At 37.1% G+C, this 20,677-nt stretch overlaps 1 protein-coding gene across 1 annotated transcript; it reads left to right on the top strand.

The window, feature by feature from the left end:
• Positions 1-186: 186 nt before the first annotated feature.
• On the top strand, positions 187-20,617 carry appb (amyloid beta (A4) precursor protein b). Its single transcript, XM_048193480.1, is given in 18 exon segments — positions 187-401; positions 403-438; positions 4,771-4,938; positions 6,700-6,829; positions 7,099-7,211; positions 7,662-7,852; positions 9,067-9,311; positions 9,521-9,691; positions 12,233-12,366; positions 14,166-14,240; positions 14,525-14,683; positions 14,865-14,993; positions 15,073-15,172; positions 15,265-15,468; positions 15,988-16,041; positions 16,348-16,418; positions 16,529-16,675; positions 18,788-20,617. Coding segments are annotated over 18 exon segments (2,256 nt in total). The 5' UTR covers positions 187-374; the 3' UTR covers positions 18,890-20,617.
• The last annotated feature ends 60 nt before the right edge of the window (positions 20,618-20,677 follow it).

The raw sequence follows: 20,677 nt of genomic DNA, 5'->3' as shown, positions 1-20,677 counted from the left end.
GAAATAAAATCATTTGCATATTTCTGTTACTTTTACCTAAGCCGAAACGTTACACCAATAAGATGCTTTAGACGAAATTCAACTTTCCTATTGTGTCTGCTTTTGTGTTCATTCATTCCAGTGTTTTGATGTATCGGTCAAATTGTGCGGTTTCCTCAGTGACCACCTTCATTCTCTGACTCCGTTCTCCTCCACACTCTCCAGACGTGTGGTCAGCTGACTTTCACTGGAGCAGCTGTGTGCAGTCGCGCATTCTCACAAAGCACAAGCAGCATAGACGATAAGGGAACACGGAGCTGAAAATCGCGACAGAAAAACCCTGATCCGCTCAGGACATTTATCCATCAGGACGTGCTGCGCTTGGGAACACGGCCATGGATATGGACCGTACGGTATTCCTGCCTGTTAATGCTGACGACTTTTTCGCTCGCCATCGAGGTAAGAATAGGGATTGTGTAATGGAGAGGGAGCTTGATTCTCCTCCATACTTTAAAGGACGGCCTGGGAGCGAAGGGGGAAAAAAACGCACAGCAAGAGCATGACACGGATGCAGACAGACATTTTGAGCGCTGCGTGATTGTCAGATGCGTATTCCAGCATGATCATACTTCTCTCTCATGCAGTGGTTTTCTTGTCCGTTGGTGTTTTAAATCAATTAAAAAGTGTTGGGTGGAGGCTCCTGGTGCAGGCAGGATCGCCTGGTTTGCACTAATATTAGGCATAGCGGGCGAACTGTAGCGCGTGAACGTGATACATAAAGACGCGCATCAGTCTGGCATCTTTAGTAGCTTATAGGACAACATTGTTTTAATGTTTGGGGGTCATTTGCACACCTTCATATAAAACATTATAGCTAACATTCGAAGTCGTGGCATTGAAACATACAGACTTGCACAGTGGAAAACGCTGATATGGCGATTTTATGCTGATGTACCCGTAATGTGTTTTTGTGTTAGAGCAAATAAATGTGGACGGGAGGAATATGAACTCATGTCATGCAGATGCGGCTGGTGGAATCATGTAAACATCAGTGACTGACATGTGTTAAAGAACGCATTCTCTCACCACCTGCAATTAGCACATTTTATATACACGAGAGAAAAAAGAAAAGAAAAATAAAACCTTTGTCTGGTTTGCAAGATTGCAGAGATCTATTTTGGGCGAATAAATGCTGTGGCAGCAATCCGGCGGCCCTCCTTATTCTAGCATCAGAGGACAACGCTCATTCCTCTGCGGCGCCTTTTGCGCATCTATTATTCATACAAGTGTTTTATGTAGGAATTTGCTTTGTTATGTAGGCATGATTGTTGAAATGCGTAAATGATGTAGGACTTGTTCATGGTGGAGAGATTTTGTGAGGAATATTAGGCCTACAAAATGATGTTAGTTGACAGAAGCAAGATGGCGTCCGTGAACTGCGGCGTTTCATTTTTTTATCCAAACGGCGTAAAGGCAAAATCTGCTATGGATGGATAACTTTCTCACTCCCACAAACAGACACTGTTAAACAGACACGCATCTGCACGACATGTTCTTTGCATGCACAGATTATTTAAATGGTGGCGTTTATTGACACCTATTGTGCCATTTAGAGATATTTTATTCTACATAGATTTTCTGTAAGGTCAATATGTAGATGTTGTGTTGTTAGTGTTCTCTTAGAATATGGTATACCAATATCATGGTGCAAATAATGGAGAGGCTTTGGGGGTGTGACTCCCAGATTACAAATATTTCAACATTACTCAAAAATGAATCATAAAATTTCAGTTACAAAGCTACTAAAACAGTGTTTGATGAGGTTACCTAATGTTAGAATATAGTTCCCCTCTGTTTTTTTGTGTTTCCTAGCGTTCTAGGAACGCTTCTTTTTAGGTTTTGTTTTAATAACCATAAACTAACGTTTCCAGAACATTCTGGGAACCAAAAATTGTTAACTGGGACACTACTCAAGCTCTTTCTGTTCAGATTTGTATTAGATAATATATCAGCAAAAACACATAGGTACTGTCATTGTTTTTCACATTATTACTGATTTACATATCACAATTATTTCACAACATCGGTTTAAAATTAAGTTTGTGGGTATTATTCCATGTGTATTAGCTCAGAGGTCACCTGCTGCTGTTCCTAAACATTGACTAAATTCATTTCAGTTATATTGATTTTATTGGGTTTTCAAAATGGATTAAATTAGTGTGGATTTTTGTTCTGTAGGCATGTCAAATGACAAATTGAGTTGTGAACTGAAAAGTACCTTTACAAATTTCATTTAAAAATTGACCCCTTGTACGAGTCAGAGTGCAAAGTATATAAGGACTTAAAAGAAATAAGACCCTCAAGCTTATTTCATTAAAAGGTGTCGTTTGTAGGTAGTGTGCCAAAACAAGCTCTGAGAGTTTGTGTTGTCACCTCTTTACTGGTCACCAAAACCATGAACAAGCTGTTTTGCTTGAAAGGTCCCTTGCTTAGTTTGCTTATAATTGGTAAATCTGTTTTCGGTTAGCCTCCATCTGAAAAAGGGCTTCCTTTGTCTGACTGGGAAATGTCAGTGGAACATGTAAACATGGTCCGTTTTAGATTATGTTTTTGAGTGTTACAAAAACTACCTCATTGATTTTGACAGCCTTCAAAATTAAACCAGAGCTGAATGACTGTTGAAATCTGCACATTTCATTTTGCACTAATGTGGATCCTGAACTGCTATGACAACCTGGCTGAGACACTATTTTGGGAGACTGATATTCGCAGATGATTAGCTTTCACGACTGGCTCAGTGGCTGTGTCAGTGTTAACGCATTTCTTATATCATGCATTGATGGTAATGATCTCATGTAAACCGATCTATAGCTGAAATCGTGTCGTTTATTGCAGTAGTTAAGACCATTTTGTGTCTAAAACACAATGGTTTTCCTAAAGAGCTAACTACTGTACTGCGGCCAGCATAATTACAGTATTCTGTTTAAATTGACCTACAGCATTGAGATGGTTTATTGCACTATAACCACCAAGCCATTTGTTAAAAAAACATTACAAGACAGAGTCTGTCTATCTATCTATCTATCTATCTATCTATCTATCTATCTATCTATCTATCTATCTATCTATCTATCTTTATATCTCTGCTGGCTTAATGAGGCAGATGCATATTTCAGACAGCTGGCTGCAGCAGCACTTCCACTGTTTGTTACCCAGGACAAAAAGGGGAAAACACAACAGTCCCATAATCCCTCACGCTCAGTTGAACAGACAGGGTGGGTCTGGTTGTAAGGGACCTTTGTGACTCACTGGGTCGAGGCCAGGCCAAAGACATACAATAGAGGTCCGCCATTATTCTCTCTTTCACTTACTATAAATTGAGTGTCTTCTATAAATATGTTTTCCTTCCAGTCATTTTCAGGACCTCAAATACTCTTTTACCTCAAACTCATGCTTTATCTCCACATTTCTATCTTATTTTTAAATATCTTTCCACCCACTTCAAGAGATTGGACTGTATTCGAGGCTTTTGACCCTCAACCAAATAGACAGTAATGTTTTATATTGTATATTGTGTAACTGGAATTGTAGCTCTAAAATAGATTGTGTGTTTACAAGCTTTTGTCAGATATAGAGAGTTTTCACTAAATAATTCTTATCGTTCACTAAATCTTCTATTATTATATTGAACTCTCAGAACTCTAACTTTATAGTGTTTCCAAAAAGAATGAAATTATTTTGATAATTCATTTTTTAATAACACACAAATATAAACCCTCAACACTTAACTCATAAGCCTATAGTGTTCATATAACGAACAAGACCATAAATATAGTCAGCATTGTGTGATGCACTGTGAGTGTGGTTTAGTATGGAGGAAAACAAATCCTCCATAGTTATCAGAGTTATATATTTCTATGATGGAAATGAAGAGAAATGTATACAATACCATTTAAAATTTTAGGTAAGATTACGTAAGTGTTTTTTTAAGAAACTGAAGCTTTTATTCAACATGGATACATTAAAAAATTCTAACAGACCCAGATTTTTGAATGGTACTAGTGTACAGTATATACATATTTATATAGTATTCAATATTTTATTGAATACCAGGAGATGTTTTCTAACACTTGCTTACCTGCTAAAAGCTTTGGTATAATTTGAACACTGCTAGCAGGGACAACAAAAACAGCAACAACAGCATAAATAAAGCCATCAAACCGTACAGCAAAAACCTGATAACAGTCGCTACATAATTTATTCACACCACAGTGCATTCTGACAACTCAAAACCCAACATTGTTTAATATGAAAGTGATTATCCAGTCGACTCTCTGTTTGGCTAGTTGGGACAACATTTGGTGCAATGTTATTCGCCTAACGTGTTTGTATGTAGATTCAAAGTAATTTCCTTGTATCTGTAAGTCAAACAATATTGATGCCCCTGTCTCAGTGAACCTCACACGTGGACATTGTAATGTATAGTGCTCTAACTAGATGCGCAAACCTGCTGTTATCTATATCTATCAGACGCTCATAAGCACAGCAGCTATTTGATGAATTGTTGAATCTTTGTGCTTGCCCACACATTTGCAGTTTTTCCTCTTTACATTGTCATCCTGTCTCCGTAATTGAATTAATTAAATGATATGCTGCTTACTTAATCAAGTTAATCACAGTTGGTCGTATACATCAATATTTGCTGAGTGAATCCCCACATGAAGACATCTGAAGATCATAGGCTTATGTGATAATGGTTCCTCATGTTCCCGCTGATTGTGCTGTTGGCAGGTGCCATCGGATGACTCAGTGGGCTTGTTGGCGGAGCCCCAGGTGGCCATGTTCTGTGGGAAACTCAACATGCACATCAACGTCCAGAGTGGCAAGTGGGAGTCGGATCCAACTGGCACCAAGAGCTGCATAGGCACCAAAGAGGGCATCCTTCAGTACTGCCAAGAGGTAATGAGAGAGGAAAGATATAAAACGAGACGAGCAAATAGAATGAGTTCTGCTGCTGTGTCAGTGTTAGTTGTCAATAGCTTTGTAAAAGATTATTGTATCCTGATTACTTTAGTAATTAAAGTCAATTATATAATGACAATCAGAGTAATTAATAGCCAGAGGGGCTTCTGAGCATTACATAAGCATGCCAAGTTCTATTTAGTGGTCGACTGGTACGAGTTTGTCAATGGCTGATGCTGATGCAATGTGGCCGATAGCCAATGTAATGCCATATCCTCTACTTTTCAAAGGTTTGGGTTCAGTAAGAAATCTTTAAAAGAAATGAATACTCCATTCAGCAAGGATGCATTAAATTGATAAAAAGTGACAGTAAAGACATTTATAATGTTGTAAAAGATTTCTATTTCAAATAAATGCTGTTCTTCTGAACAGAGAATCCTGAAAAATGTTTCACAGTTTCCACAAAAATATTAAGCAGCAAAATAGTTTTCAACATAAAAATAAGAAATGTCTCTTGAGCACCAAATCTGCATATTATAATGATTTCTGAAGGATCATGTGACACTGAAGACTGGAGTAATGACTGCCAAAAAATTATTAAAACAAAATTTTAAATTTTGTAATATTATTTCACAATATTACTGTTTTTGATCTAATAAATGCAGCCTTGGTGGTCACTTCTTTCAAAAACATTAAAAAAATCTTACCAACCCCATTATGAATGGTAGTGTATGTTTGCAAATGAGAGTACATAATACATACAAATATCTGAAATCAAATGGTTATTTTACTAAATATATACTGAAAATTGAGTCACAAATATTTGAAATCTAAACTGACCCTTTTTTACACATTCTTGGTCTTGTTGTGCAAAGAGAAATTTTGCTACGAAATATGTGACCCTGGACCACAAAACTAGTCATAAGGGTCAGTTGAGACTTATATATCATCTGAAAGTAGAATAAATAAGCTTTCCATTGATGTGATGTATGGTTTGTTAGGATAGGACAATATTTGGCTGAAATACACCTATTTGAAAATGTGGAATCTGAGGGTGCAAAGAAATAAAAAATATTGAGAAAATCGCCTTTAAAGTTGTCCAAATGCAGTCCTTAGCAATGCATATCCACTCACAAAAATACATTTTTGATATATTTATGGTAGGAAATTTACAAAATATCTTCATGGAACATGATCTTTAATTAATATCCTAATGATTTTTGACATAAAAGAAAAATCGATAATATTGACCCATATTGTTGGCTATTGCTACAAATATACCTGTACAAATTATGACTGGTTTTGTGGTCCAGGGTCACATATGTTCAGCTATGAAGTTGTGGCTGTAAGAGAAAAAAGGCCAAAAATCTAAAAACAAACAAGCTTGTGATGGTGATTAGGAAAAAAGTGATTTTTTTTTTTTTAAATAACAATTATTTAGTTATTCCAATAAAATAAGAAAAAAAAAAGATATTTGTGTTTTTTGCAATCTTTCATTAAAATGTATGTTTGCTTCACCTCTGAAACCACATCCTGTTTTAGATGATGTCACCAACCCCTCTAATTTTTCTACATTCTGATATGTACCGCCTTCTTTTCACCATTTAATCACTTACCAATGAATAATAAAATAAGAATAGCCTCAATGAATAGCCTGTTTCACTTAGGTCAGATTATGCAAGTAAAATGGATTGCCAATGGCTTTTCTGTTGACCTCAACAACAGCTGGTAATTTGTACCTTGTCTTGACTCCCACAGGTATACCCAGACCTCCAGATCACTAACGTAGTTGAGGCCAACCAGCCCGTCAGCATCCAGAACTGGTGCAAAATGGGTCGCCACCAGTGCCGCAGTCACACGCACATTGTGGTCCCCTACCGCTGCTTGGGTACATATGCGTGTTAACATTAAACTAACCTTCAATATGATGATTATATGAGTACTCTGCCACTCCTGGGGTATTAACCTGGATTTGTGAGACATTAAACTAATGCTTTTAGCGTGGCTGTTGTATGATTTCCTATCATCCTTCCTCATCAGATAAGATGAGATTCATCAAAACACAACATTTGCTCAGGATATTTTACCCTGCAAGTTACATATCAGCAGAAATCAATTTGAGCACCTGGTGAGCAAACGTTTGTGTGTTTTTATTAGTTGGGGAGTTTGTAAGCGACGCCCTTCTCGTCCCAGACAAGTGCAAGTTCCTGCACCAGGAGCGAATGGACATGTGCGAGAGTCATCTGCACTGGCACACGGTGGCCAAAGAGGTCAGAGGTCACACCACATGACATTTAATTGTGTACTCTTTCACAAAGTTATAAAACTATACACAGCTGTAATTTGTGCCAGAAAAAGCCAGATACAGATCAGGCCCCTCCAGAACTGGTTCCAGTTCCTACTCTAGTGGATCCCCATCTGAAAAGAAATATATGCTATGACTTGTATATATATTTGCTATATATGTTTAATATAAAATGATATCCCCGAAAATGCAAAAAAATGTTGTTAACCATATTTTTTTTGTAAAACAACACACGCTAAACATGTCTATCCATCTTGAATAATGGTGCAGGCAGATTATGATTGAATAGGATGTATAATTCATCTCTATCTAACCCACAACAGCATTCTACTTATAGCTCTATGATGACTCAGCACCTTATACCTCTCTCGCTTTCGTTCTCGCTCACACGTTCCCTGTGGCTGCCCCTCTGCAGTCCTGCGGTGATCGTTCCATGAATCTCCATGACTACGGCATGCTGCTGCCATGCGGCATCGACCGTTTCCGTGGTGTAGAGTTTGTGTGCTGCCCCGTGGAAGAGCAGAAGGAGTTAGACAGCGAGGAGCAGGAGGAAGCCAACTCGGATGTGTGGTGGGGCGGCGCGGAGGCCGAGTATACCGACAGCAGGTATACAAACACATGTAGTATTATTGACACTTCGTTCTGAGACCACTAGTGAATGTTTATTTACAAATGATATTATCAGCATTTTTTTTTTTTTTATTAAAATGAAAAAAAAAATTTTTCAGTTTATTACATCCACCATTTGCTTTCATGACAAGCTCCACACGTTTGTGTAAAACCTAATTATTATGTTCTCCAACATGATTTGAGACAGATGAAAAGCATCCCATATGGCAAAAAAATATATATTTTGGGGTCAAAATATATGCTAAATAAATGTTGCAAACAGCACTAAATATTTTCAAATTGAAAATGTACTTTGTTAAATTTTCTAGTGGCCAAATATATTGCAAAATGTACTTAACACATGGTGGTCAAAAAATCTTTTTTTTTAATTAAATGAATGTACTATATTTTAGTTCAATAATATTTTTTATTTAATATTTGTATTTTTAGAGAATTTTATGGTAATAAATTATATTTATGGAATAGTTATGATCTATTTATTACATGTTAATCACTTTTTCAGCATAGACCTGAAAATGAAATTTCCAACTTAAACTCCTAAATCTTGAATGCTTTGGAGCACAAACTTAAGTTTCATCTATTTTTTTTTTTTTAAAGAAGACACATGGTAGATTATTGCTGATGTGAAAAATGTTAAAATAAAATAAGAAAGTAAAAAGTTTATTATTATGTAAAATGCATTAAATACTATTTTTTAAATTTTATATGAAATATATATTTTCCAAAAATGTTTTACTCTAAAACTGTGAGAAAATCAGAGCCATAAATCTAAATAAGTTCTAAATATATTCCAAATTTGAGGTTGATATCTCAAAAAATTAGCTTTCAGTAAGATTTTGCTTGGGCGCAGTACCAAACATTTCCACTAGATAAAATTCGCTTACCATTTGTTTACAATGTGGGAATTTTTGAAAGCAAACGGTACAAGTGTACTTATCTTTTTTCCAGGACCATTTATCCTTATTATGTGTGTGTGTGTTCACATAACAAGTGCCCAAGTTTCGTACCATTCCGATGCAAAATGATTTTTTTAAATTGTATGTTCATATTGTATAATTCTTTTGTTTTATATTTTTCACATTCCTAAAAATCTTTTCATTTCCTGGTTTAAATGATATTTTGAATCCCACATTTTCACTGTAGTCTCAGACTTGCATATGCCATGATCTTTATCCATTTTTGCATCACAGCGTACTGAGAGAACAGGCCCCGACCAAACCTGAGCCTGCTGTGACTGAGGATGATGAGGATATCAACAATGAGGAAGAGGAAGTATGGGACAACGATGAAGATGGTGACGGTGAAGATGATGAAGACGAGGAAGATGACGATGAAGACACAACCGACGAACAAGACACCAGCGAGCAGACCTCCAACGTTGCAATGACAACCACCACCACTACCACAACAGAGTCTATAGAGGAGGTTGTGCGAGGTGAGATTTGTCTATGCATATGTGTCCATATGTTGACATTGTACATTTCAGTGGTACATTTCAGTATCCAAATATAAAAAATACAACTTTTACGAGACATGTTTGAGTCATCATTGTGCAGTTCCTAGAATACACAGGATAGGCAAAACTTGAGCAAAATGTTACATATCAACATTTAAACAAATCAAAGAGTGTCTCTTCTCCATTAGCTGTGTGCTGGGCCCCTGCACGGTCGGGGCCATGCCACTCCAAGTTGCCCCGCTGGTATTTTGTGGTGAAGACGGGCCGATGCGCCCCCTTCATCTTTGGGGGCTGCGGGGGCAACCGCAATAACTTTGAATCAGAGGAGTACTGCATGGCTGTCTGCAGCAGCAGTGTGTGTAAGTCCAGACGTCTCCTGAGAGGAAGTTCATCTCTCTGCTAACCAGCACATCGTCTCTTTCACACTTTCTTCGCTTCATTCGTGCTAAACTCACAAGCTCAGCAGATGGCTGGATGCTTTAGCCCGCATGGATTACAGGTCTCTGTGAGGTGACTGTACAGGCAGAGCGCTTAGTTCCTTTAGTTTAACCTCCTGCTGTCTTCTCTGAGCACACTGGAACTTTTCTTAAACTCTCCATCTGCGTTTCCTGAATCTACAGCACCATGGAAAAAAAACATAATATATTTGTGATTCAAATCCAGATTGTGAGTGATAAATTAAAACACTGGGTAAAGGGCTGAGTGGTGTGATACTTGCTAGTTTTTCTGTTTTGATCTTTTTCTGATGACACTTAAGTTTTAACACAAGTGTTACGTAATATGAAGCTGTCTTATCATACATATCTTAACTTTTGTGCATCAAGTTCCAAATAAAAAAAGGACATAATCAAATTAAATGTTTTTTTGTACATTAACAGAATGCAATAATATCATAGAGTGTAAATGATTATATTTATTAAAATTATTAAATGGATTCTGCCTTATTGGGAGAATAAAAACCCTCCCTACACCTTCCCCTAACCCTACCCAATAAATAATTTTAATATGATTAAACACTCGTTCGCAGTTTATTTCCACTTTTAGAACATTATTTTCATTTTTATTGAAAATAAATGCAAGCTCGGCAAAAGGCCGATTTGAACCCGCGTCGATTGCGTTAAAAGCCAGGTTTGTGAGCCTTACTCGCTACTGTTGCACCACTGAAGATGTTGAATCCTCTCCGTCTTTTTTAAAACGTGAGTGGCCCAACCAGACATTGGTGGGCAGAGGCTATTTGCACCTAGTGTAAATAAACATTCCGATATTTCTTCCTCTGGAAATTCCAGCAAAAGTAACTAACTCATAATAAATATATATATATATATATATATATATATATATATATATATATATATATATATATATTATTGATATATTTTAATATATTTTGATATATTAAATATATATATTTATATATTTATAAATATATTTAATATATATTTAATATATTTTGATATATATTGATATATTTTAACATTACTTATAGTGTGATATTAGATTTTGTTCATATCTACCTCTCCTTGGTTACGGTAAAATAATATAAAGACCTCTTTTCATTGTATTGTCTTCACTAGCTGCATGCAAAAACAAACAGCGCAACCTGTGTAATTTGATTCATGCACAAGTGAAACTTATGAGTTTGTTTGTTTAATGAATTGTTCAAAAATACTCATGAGTCTGAGCATTTGCAGAATTAGATCTGATTTAAATTACTGAATTGCAAGTTATAAAAATTTAGTTTAAATAAATAGAGAAAATGTTACTCTAATAAAATCTGTTTATTTATTTATTTATTTATTCAATCATTCTTTATGATGGGCAAACGTTTTCAATACTGTACTAGTGGGGGGGGGGGGTTGTTGTTGTTTTTTTTGAGTTTCAGCCACTACAGATTTTGAGTAGATACTGACATATTTGATAGCGTGAATGTTTGTTTGTTGACAGCACCTGCATGTCATTGAGTGTATTTCTTAACCTGCTGAACACTGCACTTCTGAATGTACCTCCCCCATTCTCTCTCTCCGTTTGTGTTCATCTCTGTGTGTGGGCCAATGATGGAGCTGTAGTCGGCCTCTGGTCTGACCAGTCTGCACAGTGGTTCAGTGGGCGGTTTCCACTTGGTTAAGCACAATGCTGGACTCTGTGGGAAAGTGACAGCGGAGCAGCCCTCATTCTGACAGGGCATATTCCTCACAGCCAGTCTGGCTGTTCCCGCATGCTCGCTGTCAAAAAGTGTCACAGCAGCCTCACAGGAGCTGCTGCAGAATACACACTTAGAAATACAGCTCTCACACCCCCACACACATACAGAGGCACAAAAAAAGTGTTTGGACACTTATTCCATAATTAAAAATGTCACTGCATTATACATTTTTAAACCAAATGGCATTTATTTTAAAGAAAGATTTCTTAAGCACGCTTAAAAAAAATAATAATAATTTAAATAAAACAATAGACAAACTGTTCAAAATTAAGACAAAAGTATTGTATACTTAGTAGAACATGTCTGCATGTCTCAATGAAATTGAAAAATGTTTACTCTTTTAATACTTTTTAAATTCCTGGTCTTATTTTGCATTATTAATTGATGCAAGTTCTACAAAGTCTAGCATAATTTGTGTGCACATGCCTCATATTTGATATTTTCTACTTAATGCAGTGACATTTATTTATTTTTTAGTGCACAGCTGAGTGCACCTAAAACATGCAGTATAGCAACTTTTGGCAATAGCAATCTCACACAAATGTTTCTGTCTTTGCTAACCAGTTTTAACCTGCATCTGAACTAGATGAACTGTTCTTTCCCAAGAGTCTTCACTCTCATTGCTGTAAGGAAGATTCTCTGGCGCACATTTATCTGTTTTTGACGCTCACTGAACAAAACTTCTCACTCTTTCTAGTGCCAACCATGGCCCCGAGCCCTGCTGATGCGGTGGATCGTTACCTGGAAGCTCCAGGAGATATGAATGAGCATACCCGCTTTCAGAAAGCAAAGGAGAGCCTGGAGGCCAAACACAGAGAGAAAATGTCAGAGGTGAGAACCTGAGTAGAGTGGTATAGTGCAGTCATATGTGCAGTGCAGTTACAGCATTGAGGTGAGGTTCTCTTACAAAAACCGTGTGGTGTGTGTGTTTCTTAATGTCTGTGTATAACTTAAAGGGTTAGTTCCATAAGACCTTCGTTCATCTTCGGAACACAAATTAAGATATTTTTGATAAAATCCGATGGCTCAGTGAGTCCTGCATTGTCAGCAAGATAATTAACACTTTCAGATGCCCAGAAAACTACTAAAGATATATTTAAAACAGTTCATGTGACTACAGTGGTTCAACCTTAATGTTATGAAGCAACAAGAATACTTTTTATACGCCAAAAAAAAAACAAAATAATGACTTTATTCAACAATATCTAGTGATGGGCGATTTCAGAACACTGCTTCATGAAGCTTTGAAGCTTTATGAATCTTTTGTTTCGAATCAGTGGTTCAGAGCCATAGACAAAAAAAAATGGACGACACACCTTAACTCACTTCCATTTTAGTAACTGAAGCCGCCAGTGTGTCTATATGGTGCTGACATCTTGAGTCTCAAGTTTGCGCATAGTGAACTTGAAACCCGAGTCTGCGCAGTAGTGAGCACAAAGTGGAGCCGCGATATCAAGGCCCCGCCCAAACTCAGAACAACTCATTATTTCGGTGTGAAATAAGCAGTTATGGAAATGTAGAAATTAAAGTTAAAGCTCCAGTCACCTCGCAAAGAAGTCTGTTGACGCCTCAGTGACTATTTCACTCAGAGAAGCTGTCAATCATGACATCTCACCCCCGTTTTATAGCATCAAATAACTAACTAAAACATATCATATTTAAAGAACGACCACTTGAAGTAACACCAGCGTGTTAAAAAATGCCTAATATGACAAAAATTGTCTTTGGAAAAAAAATATTTGAAGTGTAATTTAATTGTTTAGTTTGTCTTTGTGGGAGAAGGTGGGGTTTATGACCTATACTGCATCCAGGCACCTGGGGGCGACCGAGATGCTTTGGCTTCACTTTTCAGGGCTTGTTTGGAGCCAAAGTCACTCCCCCAGTGGTGAAACATTGAAATTTAAAAACGCTTATCATGTAATGAAGCCTGGTTTACTGTAATCATGTGACTTTGGCAGTTTGATACATGCTCCAAACCACTGATTCGAAACAAAAGATTCGTAAAGCTTCGAAGCTTCATGAAGCAGTGTTTTGAAATCACCCTTCACTAGATATTGTTGAATAAAGTAGCGTTTTTTTTTTTTGGCACACAAAAAGTATTCTTGTCACTTTATAACATAAAGGTTGAACCACTGTAGTCACATGAACTGTTTTAAATACATCTTTAGTAGCATTCTGGACATTGAAAGTGTTAATCTTGCTGTCAATGCAGGCCTCACTGAGCCATCGGATTTTATCAAAAATATCTTACTTTGAGATGAACGAAGGTTTTATGGGTGTGTGACGACATGAGGGTGAGTAATTAATGACTGAATTTTCATTTTTGGGTCAACTAACCCTTTAAAAGGGTGATTTTTTTTATCAGAGGAACCATTATTTCATGTACATTCACAATGTTTAATGCAGAAAAAACATTCAGTTCAGTGAAACAGTGTGATTCATGAAAATGCATTTAAATGGTATTTGATTGTTTGTTAAAACCTTAAAAGTACAATTATGTGTGGCAACGCTAAGTTAATGTCAATAGATTTTACCATTGTACATTTCCAAAAACATTTATAACATAAGTGTTGAGAATTCATTTAGTGATGCTATATCCCTGTTTTTCCATCTCTCTTATCTTTCTTCAGGTAATGAGAGAGTGGGAGGAGGCAGAGAGACAGGCAAAGAATCTTCCTCGTGCTGATAAGAAGACCATAATTCAGGTAACCTTAATAAATGTGAATGGGATATATTGGCTGATGATTCATAAGCAGTGAACGGCAGAAAGTAAACATAGTTTATTGTTAATATAATGCAGTGGTTTGTGAACCTGTTATATAAAAGCACTTAGCATGGTTGCGGTCCAAGTGCATTCAGATTTAGTAGTACAGCATACATTTTCCATTAAAGCGTAGCGGGGATTTTCAAGGGGATTGAAAGGCATGGCTTTTTATTCTTCAGAATTAATAAACGGCTTCTGGCTTTATGCCTATTCTTGTTTCTATAGCGCTTCCAGGAGAAGGTGGAGGCGTTGGAGAAAGAAGCGGCAGGGGAGAGACAGCAGCTGGTCGAAACCCACATGGCAAGAGTGGAAGCTCTTCTGAACGACCGTCGCCGTCAGGCTCTGGAAAGCTACCTTAGCGCCCTTCAATCTGACCAGCCTCGGGTATACGCACACAACAATATGCACATTATATTTTTCACAGATGTGTTTACAATAGTAATTTGTATCATTTCTTTGCCAATATGTCTCATATCTTCTAATCTAATATCTGAGTAATGGATAAATGGCAACAGCTAAAGAAGAAAAACCTGTTTTCTCCTGTGTCCCATCTCATCTCATACAGCCTCGGCAGGTTCTCAATCTGTTGAAGAAGTACATACGAGCAGAGCAGAAAGACAGGCAGCACACTCTCAAACACTTTGAGCATGTGCGGGAGGTGGATCCGAAGAAGGCATCCCAGATTCGACCATTTGTAAGCTTATGTCAAGTTGTTCTTTAGATATAAAATATGTAGACACTTCAAACTTCAGTCTGACCCCTTGTGCTCATAGGTGATGACCCACCTGCGTGTGATTGAGGAACGCATGAACCAATCCCTGGGGTACCTCTACAAGGTCCCACAAGTGGCTAATGAAATCCAAGACCAAGTGGGTGAGTGTGAAGTGCTTTATTTAGTGTTGAATTCACTGTTACATAATTTAGGGAACAAGTTTCAAACTGGGGTCTACTGAAATTTTCTCCAGCCCTGCTGGTTCAGCGTGACCAGGCGGAAGTCACCCAACAGCTGTCATCTCTCCAGAGTAAGATGAGGGTTAGCTACGGGAACGACGCCCTGATGCCGGACCTGCCTGACAGCACCACCCCCCTGGACATACTGCCACCAGAGCAGGACGGCCTGGGCTTCATCCACCCCGAAAGCTTCAACCAGGCCAACACTGACAACCATGGTAAACATTAGCACAGTCAATGCCAGAAATGAAATGCAAAACTTTAAAAGGCCCGTTTTCATGATCATTATGAACAGATATCAGGTAACCAATCATATACAGCTATACGCTGCCATTTTTAAAAAAATGTATCATGGTTTCCACAATAAAAATATTAAGCAACACAACCATTTCCAACATTGATAATAATAAGAAATGTTTCTTGAGTGCCAAATTAGCATATTACAATGATTTCCGAAGGATCCTGTGACACTGAAGACTGGAGTAATGAGTAATTCATCTTTTCCATCACAGGAATAAATTTCATTTTAAAATATATTAAAATAGAAAACAGTTCTTTTAAACTGTAATGATATCTCACAATTACTGTTTCTAAACAAATGCAGCCTTGGTGAGCAGAAGAGATTTCTTTAAAAACATTTAAAAATCTTACTGACCCAAAACTTTTTGAACGGTAGTGTAAATAATCAACAAACACTGGATTTAAAAGAGACTGAACAGCTTTTTTGTCTTGTCCAGTTGAACCTGTAGATGCCCGACCAATTCCAGATAGGGGTCTGCCTACGAGACCCGGTAAGTGTGTACTTGTTATTTTCAGCAACTGGTTTGTTTAGTTGCTTTGTTAATTATTGAACTAAACTGAATCAACATATTCAGTTCATATAACCACTTCTTAGAGCTGCTTTGCAGCACAATTTGAATTTCTCTCATATTTGATGAAGTTTGCATCATTGATTGTTATTTTCCCGTTTATCACGGTGAAGCTGCATTGAAACAATCTGTATTGTTTAAAACACTGTATATAAATAATAATGGTGACTTGACTTGACTTTAATACCACATATCTAATGAATATGTTCATACATGTGTGTTTTTCAGAGATTCCAAAGGTTCGGCTGGACATTGAGGAAAGGCACAACGCTGGTTATGATGTTCGTGACAAGAGATTGGTACAACAATTTACACAAATATCTCACTAGACACATACATGCAGACAAAATATAATATGTATTTAATATTTCACATGCAAAAAGTAATTGATGTTTTTGTGTTGAAACAGATGTTCCTTGCAGAAGACATGGGCTCTAATAAGGGGGCTATCATTGGGCTGATGGTGGGTGGAGTTGTCATCGCTACTGTCATTGTAATCACCCTTGTTATGCTAAGGAAGAAGCAGTACACTTCCATTCACCATGGAGTTATTGAGGTGAGAAACGTGTTTAAATCATATCTTTCCATGGCCATTTTGTGATTTGCAAACTTGGAAATATCATGGAAATTAATAGAAAAGTCTTTAAAAAATATCTGCTGCCTGCGCTAAAATATTTCATTAGCTAGAAATAGCACTTCTTGAGTGTGTTTTTTAAAATTATTTCATGAGTTTAATTGATCATAACTGAAAATTCGATCTTGAATTCGAGCTCTTATGCCAGGTTCAGACTACACGAAATCAGCCCGATTTTAGCACGATACATTTGACATAGGGTGTTGTGCTGATTCACAAATGACAGTGGGCGTCAGGACGTGAGAATCGATAGTTTTATCTCAGATAGTATGTCATAGTGGATGGCAACCGACACCTTGTCTGCGACGCTTCACGACTTCAGGACAGAAAGACTAGCATGTTTAATTTTTTTTTTTTTTTGGTCCCCCACGACGGGTTCCATCACATATGTGAGTTTGACCAATAGGAGCACAGAAGCTCTTCCGTACACAGCTTTCAAACATGGCGAAAGAAAGACGATGGTATTGGTGCTGTTATGTGGAATTATGCAATGGAAGAAAGAATTGTGGAGCTATGGCAAAAGACGTGTTTTCTGACGACAAGACAGCCAGGGCAAAACACGTCCCTTCGGTAGCCATCGTTTGTTTACGCTCACAACACCTGTTGTCAGTCGACAGTTCCACCTTCTCGATGACATCACACACATCATTAAAGACGGCAAGCAATGATTGGTTGGGAAGCAACGTGTAGTCAGTGACATGTTTCTTGTCCACAACAAGACAAGAATTTAGGAGTCAAAATCACACACTGACACAGTGACTATCCTCACTAACAGACAAAAATATTGTAAAGCCTTATCCCGGGATTAGGTAGCTTAACCTCCGATGACATTTCTCCAGCATCCCTCTTCCTCCCCTTCTCCAGCTTTAGGCCTACATTTGTCATCCTATGTATTTTTTCAGATTTCCCCCTTGAGTAATACATAGGGTTAGACAAATTTAGGCCTAAAAATATCATTGGAGGAAGGTTACTACTTATATATTGATTGAAGCTTGATTGGAAGGATTATATGAACAAGCTCCTCCTAAACTTAAATTATGAACTTTTAAAAATCCTTATCCACTAGGCGTAATCCAGTAACGTGCATTTGAGAACACATATAAAGTCTGATGCTCTTCGTGTTTCATAGCGAAGTGTTGCACCGATTTTAAAATAAAAGTTTAAACCCTCACTCTGAGGATTGCATGTTTTGGTGTCCACATGTTCTTGTTCAAGAAATTACATTAGCTGTAGCATTTCTATCGTAAAGAAGCGGCCAAATATTAAAGATTAAGCAGATTTGATCATGCTGCAAAGTGTAACAACAACAATCACTGGACCGTTGGCGCCCTCTTCAGGAATTTGTTATAATACGTAATGTACAAAAGATCACTGTTTATATTATGTATATTACATTATGAATTTTAACAGTGTTGTTCAATAAACCATATTACTTGCTTTTGATACTTTATTTTAACCAATTTTTATATATTAAACGCATATTGTTCACTTATTTTTATTGCCACAAAAAAATCCAATTACTTGATTAATTGTCAAAATAATCGACCGATTACTTGATTACCAAAATAATTGAATAAAAGACTATTTCCAGTCATATATTTCGTCATTGAAGATTTCTTAAAAATCATGTTAAAATATTGTCTCGTCTCATTCTCATGAACCCAATATCTTGTATTGTCTCGTCTTGTGAGCTGTGTATTATCACACCCCTTTTATCCACTAATCACTTAAAATTATTAAAAATCATTTTTATTAATTGAAATAAACTTGAAATAAAATAAAATATAAATATTAGATGAAAAAACTTAAACTTAAAAAAAAATGTTAGAAAAAGAAAGTTTAATAATAAAAAAAATACTATAAAAAAAAATACTAAAATTAAAATAAAACTTGAAAATATAAAAATAAAGGCTAGTTCATAATATTAATAAATGCTTTAATAGTACTACTTTAATATAAAAATACCAGAATAGCACTGCTGGAAATGGAAAAAAAATGCATTTAATGACCACCATAAATTTTTTAATATCTCAGGTTGATGCAGCAGTGACCCCTGAGGAACGCCATCTCACTAAGATGCAGCAGAACGGCTACGAGAACCCAACCTACAAGTTCTTCGAGCAGATGCAGAACTAAAGAACCACTTCAGATCCCCACACTCCCCCTCACCATCATCAGCACCATCACCCCACTGCATCAGGACAGAGAATGCAGACTGATCCCTCATACACACTATTGGTCAGCTCTGTCACCATGGAGATGAGAGTGGCTTCCATCACCTGACCATTTCATCCAATCAAATGAGCGCTCAATCGGTTTGCACAGAAAAGTGGTGTATCATTGCTGCCCATCCAGCCATCTGTCAGTACGATGGTCCATCTGTGCGCTCACATGCTTGCCCGTCACAGCACTGTGTGGTGAATGAAGCTCTGTTCTCTTTACCCATGCATGCTTTCCTTCTAACTTACCCATGAGTCTCTAATCCATCCATTTTTTATTTTTTTTTTGTGACCATTTTTGTCCCCCTCCAGAAATTTCTTTAAGCACTTACGTCTCCTCTTTTGTTTGCACGTTTCCTTCCTCTTTCTCCCTCCTTCCTTTTTCCTTGGCACTCAGATGATGCGGTGCTGTGTTTGGCTACATGAGGCTCCAACTGCAATCAACCAGACGCAGAATAATGTACTCATCAATAAACTTTCCATTCAGGTTTTTTTCTGTAAAAAAAAACAAAAACAAAAAAACCACACATTAAAAAAAAGAAAAAAAAAAAAAAAAAAAGAAAATTAAAAGGTAAAAAAAAAAGAGATAAGAAATGAATGTTTTTATTTTATGTGTAATATGTATTGAATTAAGGCAGAAGCTAGCTGTATCTATGTAGTGCATGGAAATTTTAACAGAGAGATGGTTTCTGGATCCAAACACAGACTTTGACCTCTCTCTCATGTAGAGATTTTAGATTGTACATTTTATTGTCTTGTGATCACATTTTAAATAAGTGAAAAAATCTGCTTGGCTACATTGTCACAGGGACATGCTTTAATCGAAGTGTGCTTTTTCTTTCTTTTGGACCATGCCACGCACACTTAAATGGTTGCATGGGGCTGGAAAAAGATGTATGTATTGTATTATGAAGTGTAATATTAGCCCACGTTTTGGTTTGTTAACGTTCTACGCACTCTGCATTTTTTTAAGGGTCTACACCCTTTTTGCCTCATGAAGTTTTATTCCATGTCGGGATTTGGTATGGGGCCGGGATTAGGGAAAGGAGGTATGGAGTGGTGGGAATTTGCTTTAGAAATAGCCACCATTTTTATGTGATTTTTGTCCCACTCTCCCTTCTTTGTACTCCCCCAGTGTCTGTGATATTCACGAACACATTTTGGGACAGAAACACCTCACCTTCTCCCCTCTTTTATTGTTTCACTGAAGTGTCATAGCACCTTATAGGCCAGAGCAGGTAGGAAGGGACGGGTAGATAATTAAATATTAATGTAATGTTCATGCCATGGGGTCTTTTGAAATGACCTTTTAAGTTATTTTGAAAGTGCCACAATGTTGAAGGAAATTGTGAACTGTTGTAAAATGCATTGTATGAGACAGCCATTAAACAATTCAAACATTGTGCAGTTATGTCACAGTGCACACTGCTCATTATGTTCCTGTATAGAATTACCTTAGCTCTAAAATCTGGTGTTGTGCTGATTTGTGGATACTCTGAGGTGAGTGTCTGTGGTCAGTAGGGAGCAGAGAAAGCTCGTTCTGTGACATTTTCCTTCAGTATCTATTCAAATCATTGGCTTAGAAGGGGAAAAAGCTTTCTACAACACTGTAACCCATGAATAAAGTTTTGAATGTACATATAAACTCCTTGTGATGTGTTGTTTTGTGAACAAAACAAGAAAAAGGGGCGTGTTTAATTGTCCG

Source organism: Megalobrama amblycephala, linkage group LG6 (assembly GCF_018812025.1).
Source record: "Megalobrama amblycephala isolate DHTTF-2021 linkage group LG6, ASM1881202v1, whole genome shotgun sequence".
Classification (NCBI taxonomy): domain Eukaryota; kingdom Metazoa; phylum Chordata; class Actinopteri; order Cypriniformes; family Xenocyprididae; genus Megalobrama; species Megalobrama amblycephala.
The sequence above is the reverse complement of the archived record's forward strand: the minus strand, read 5'-3'. Positions and strand labels throughout refer to the sequence as shown.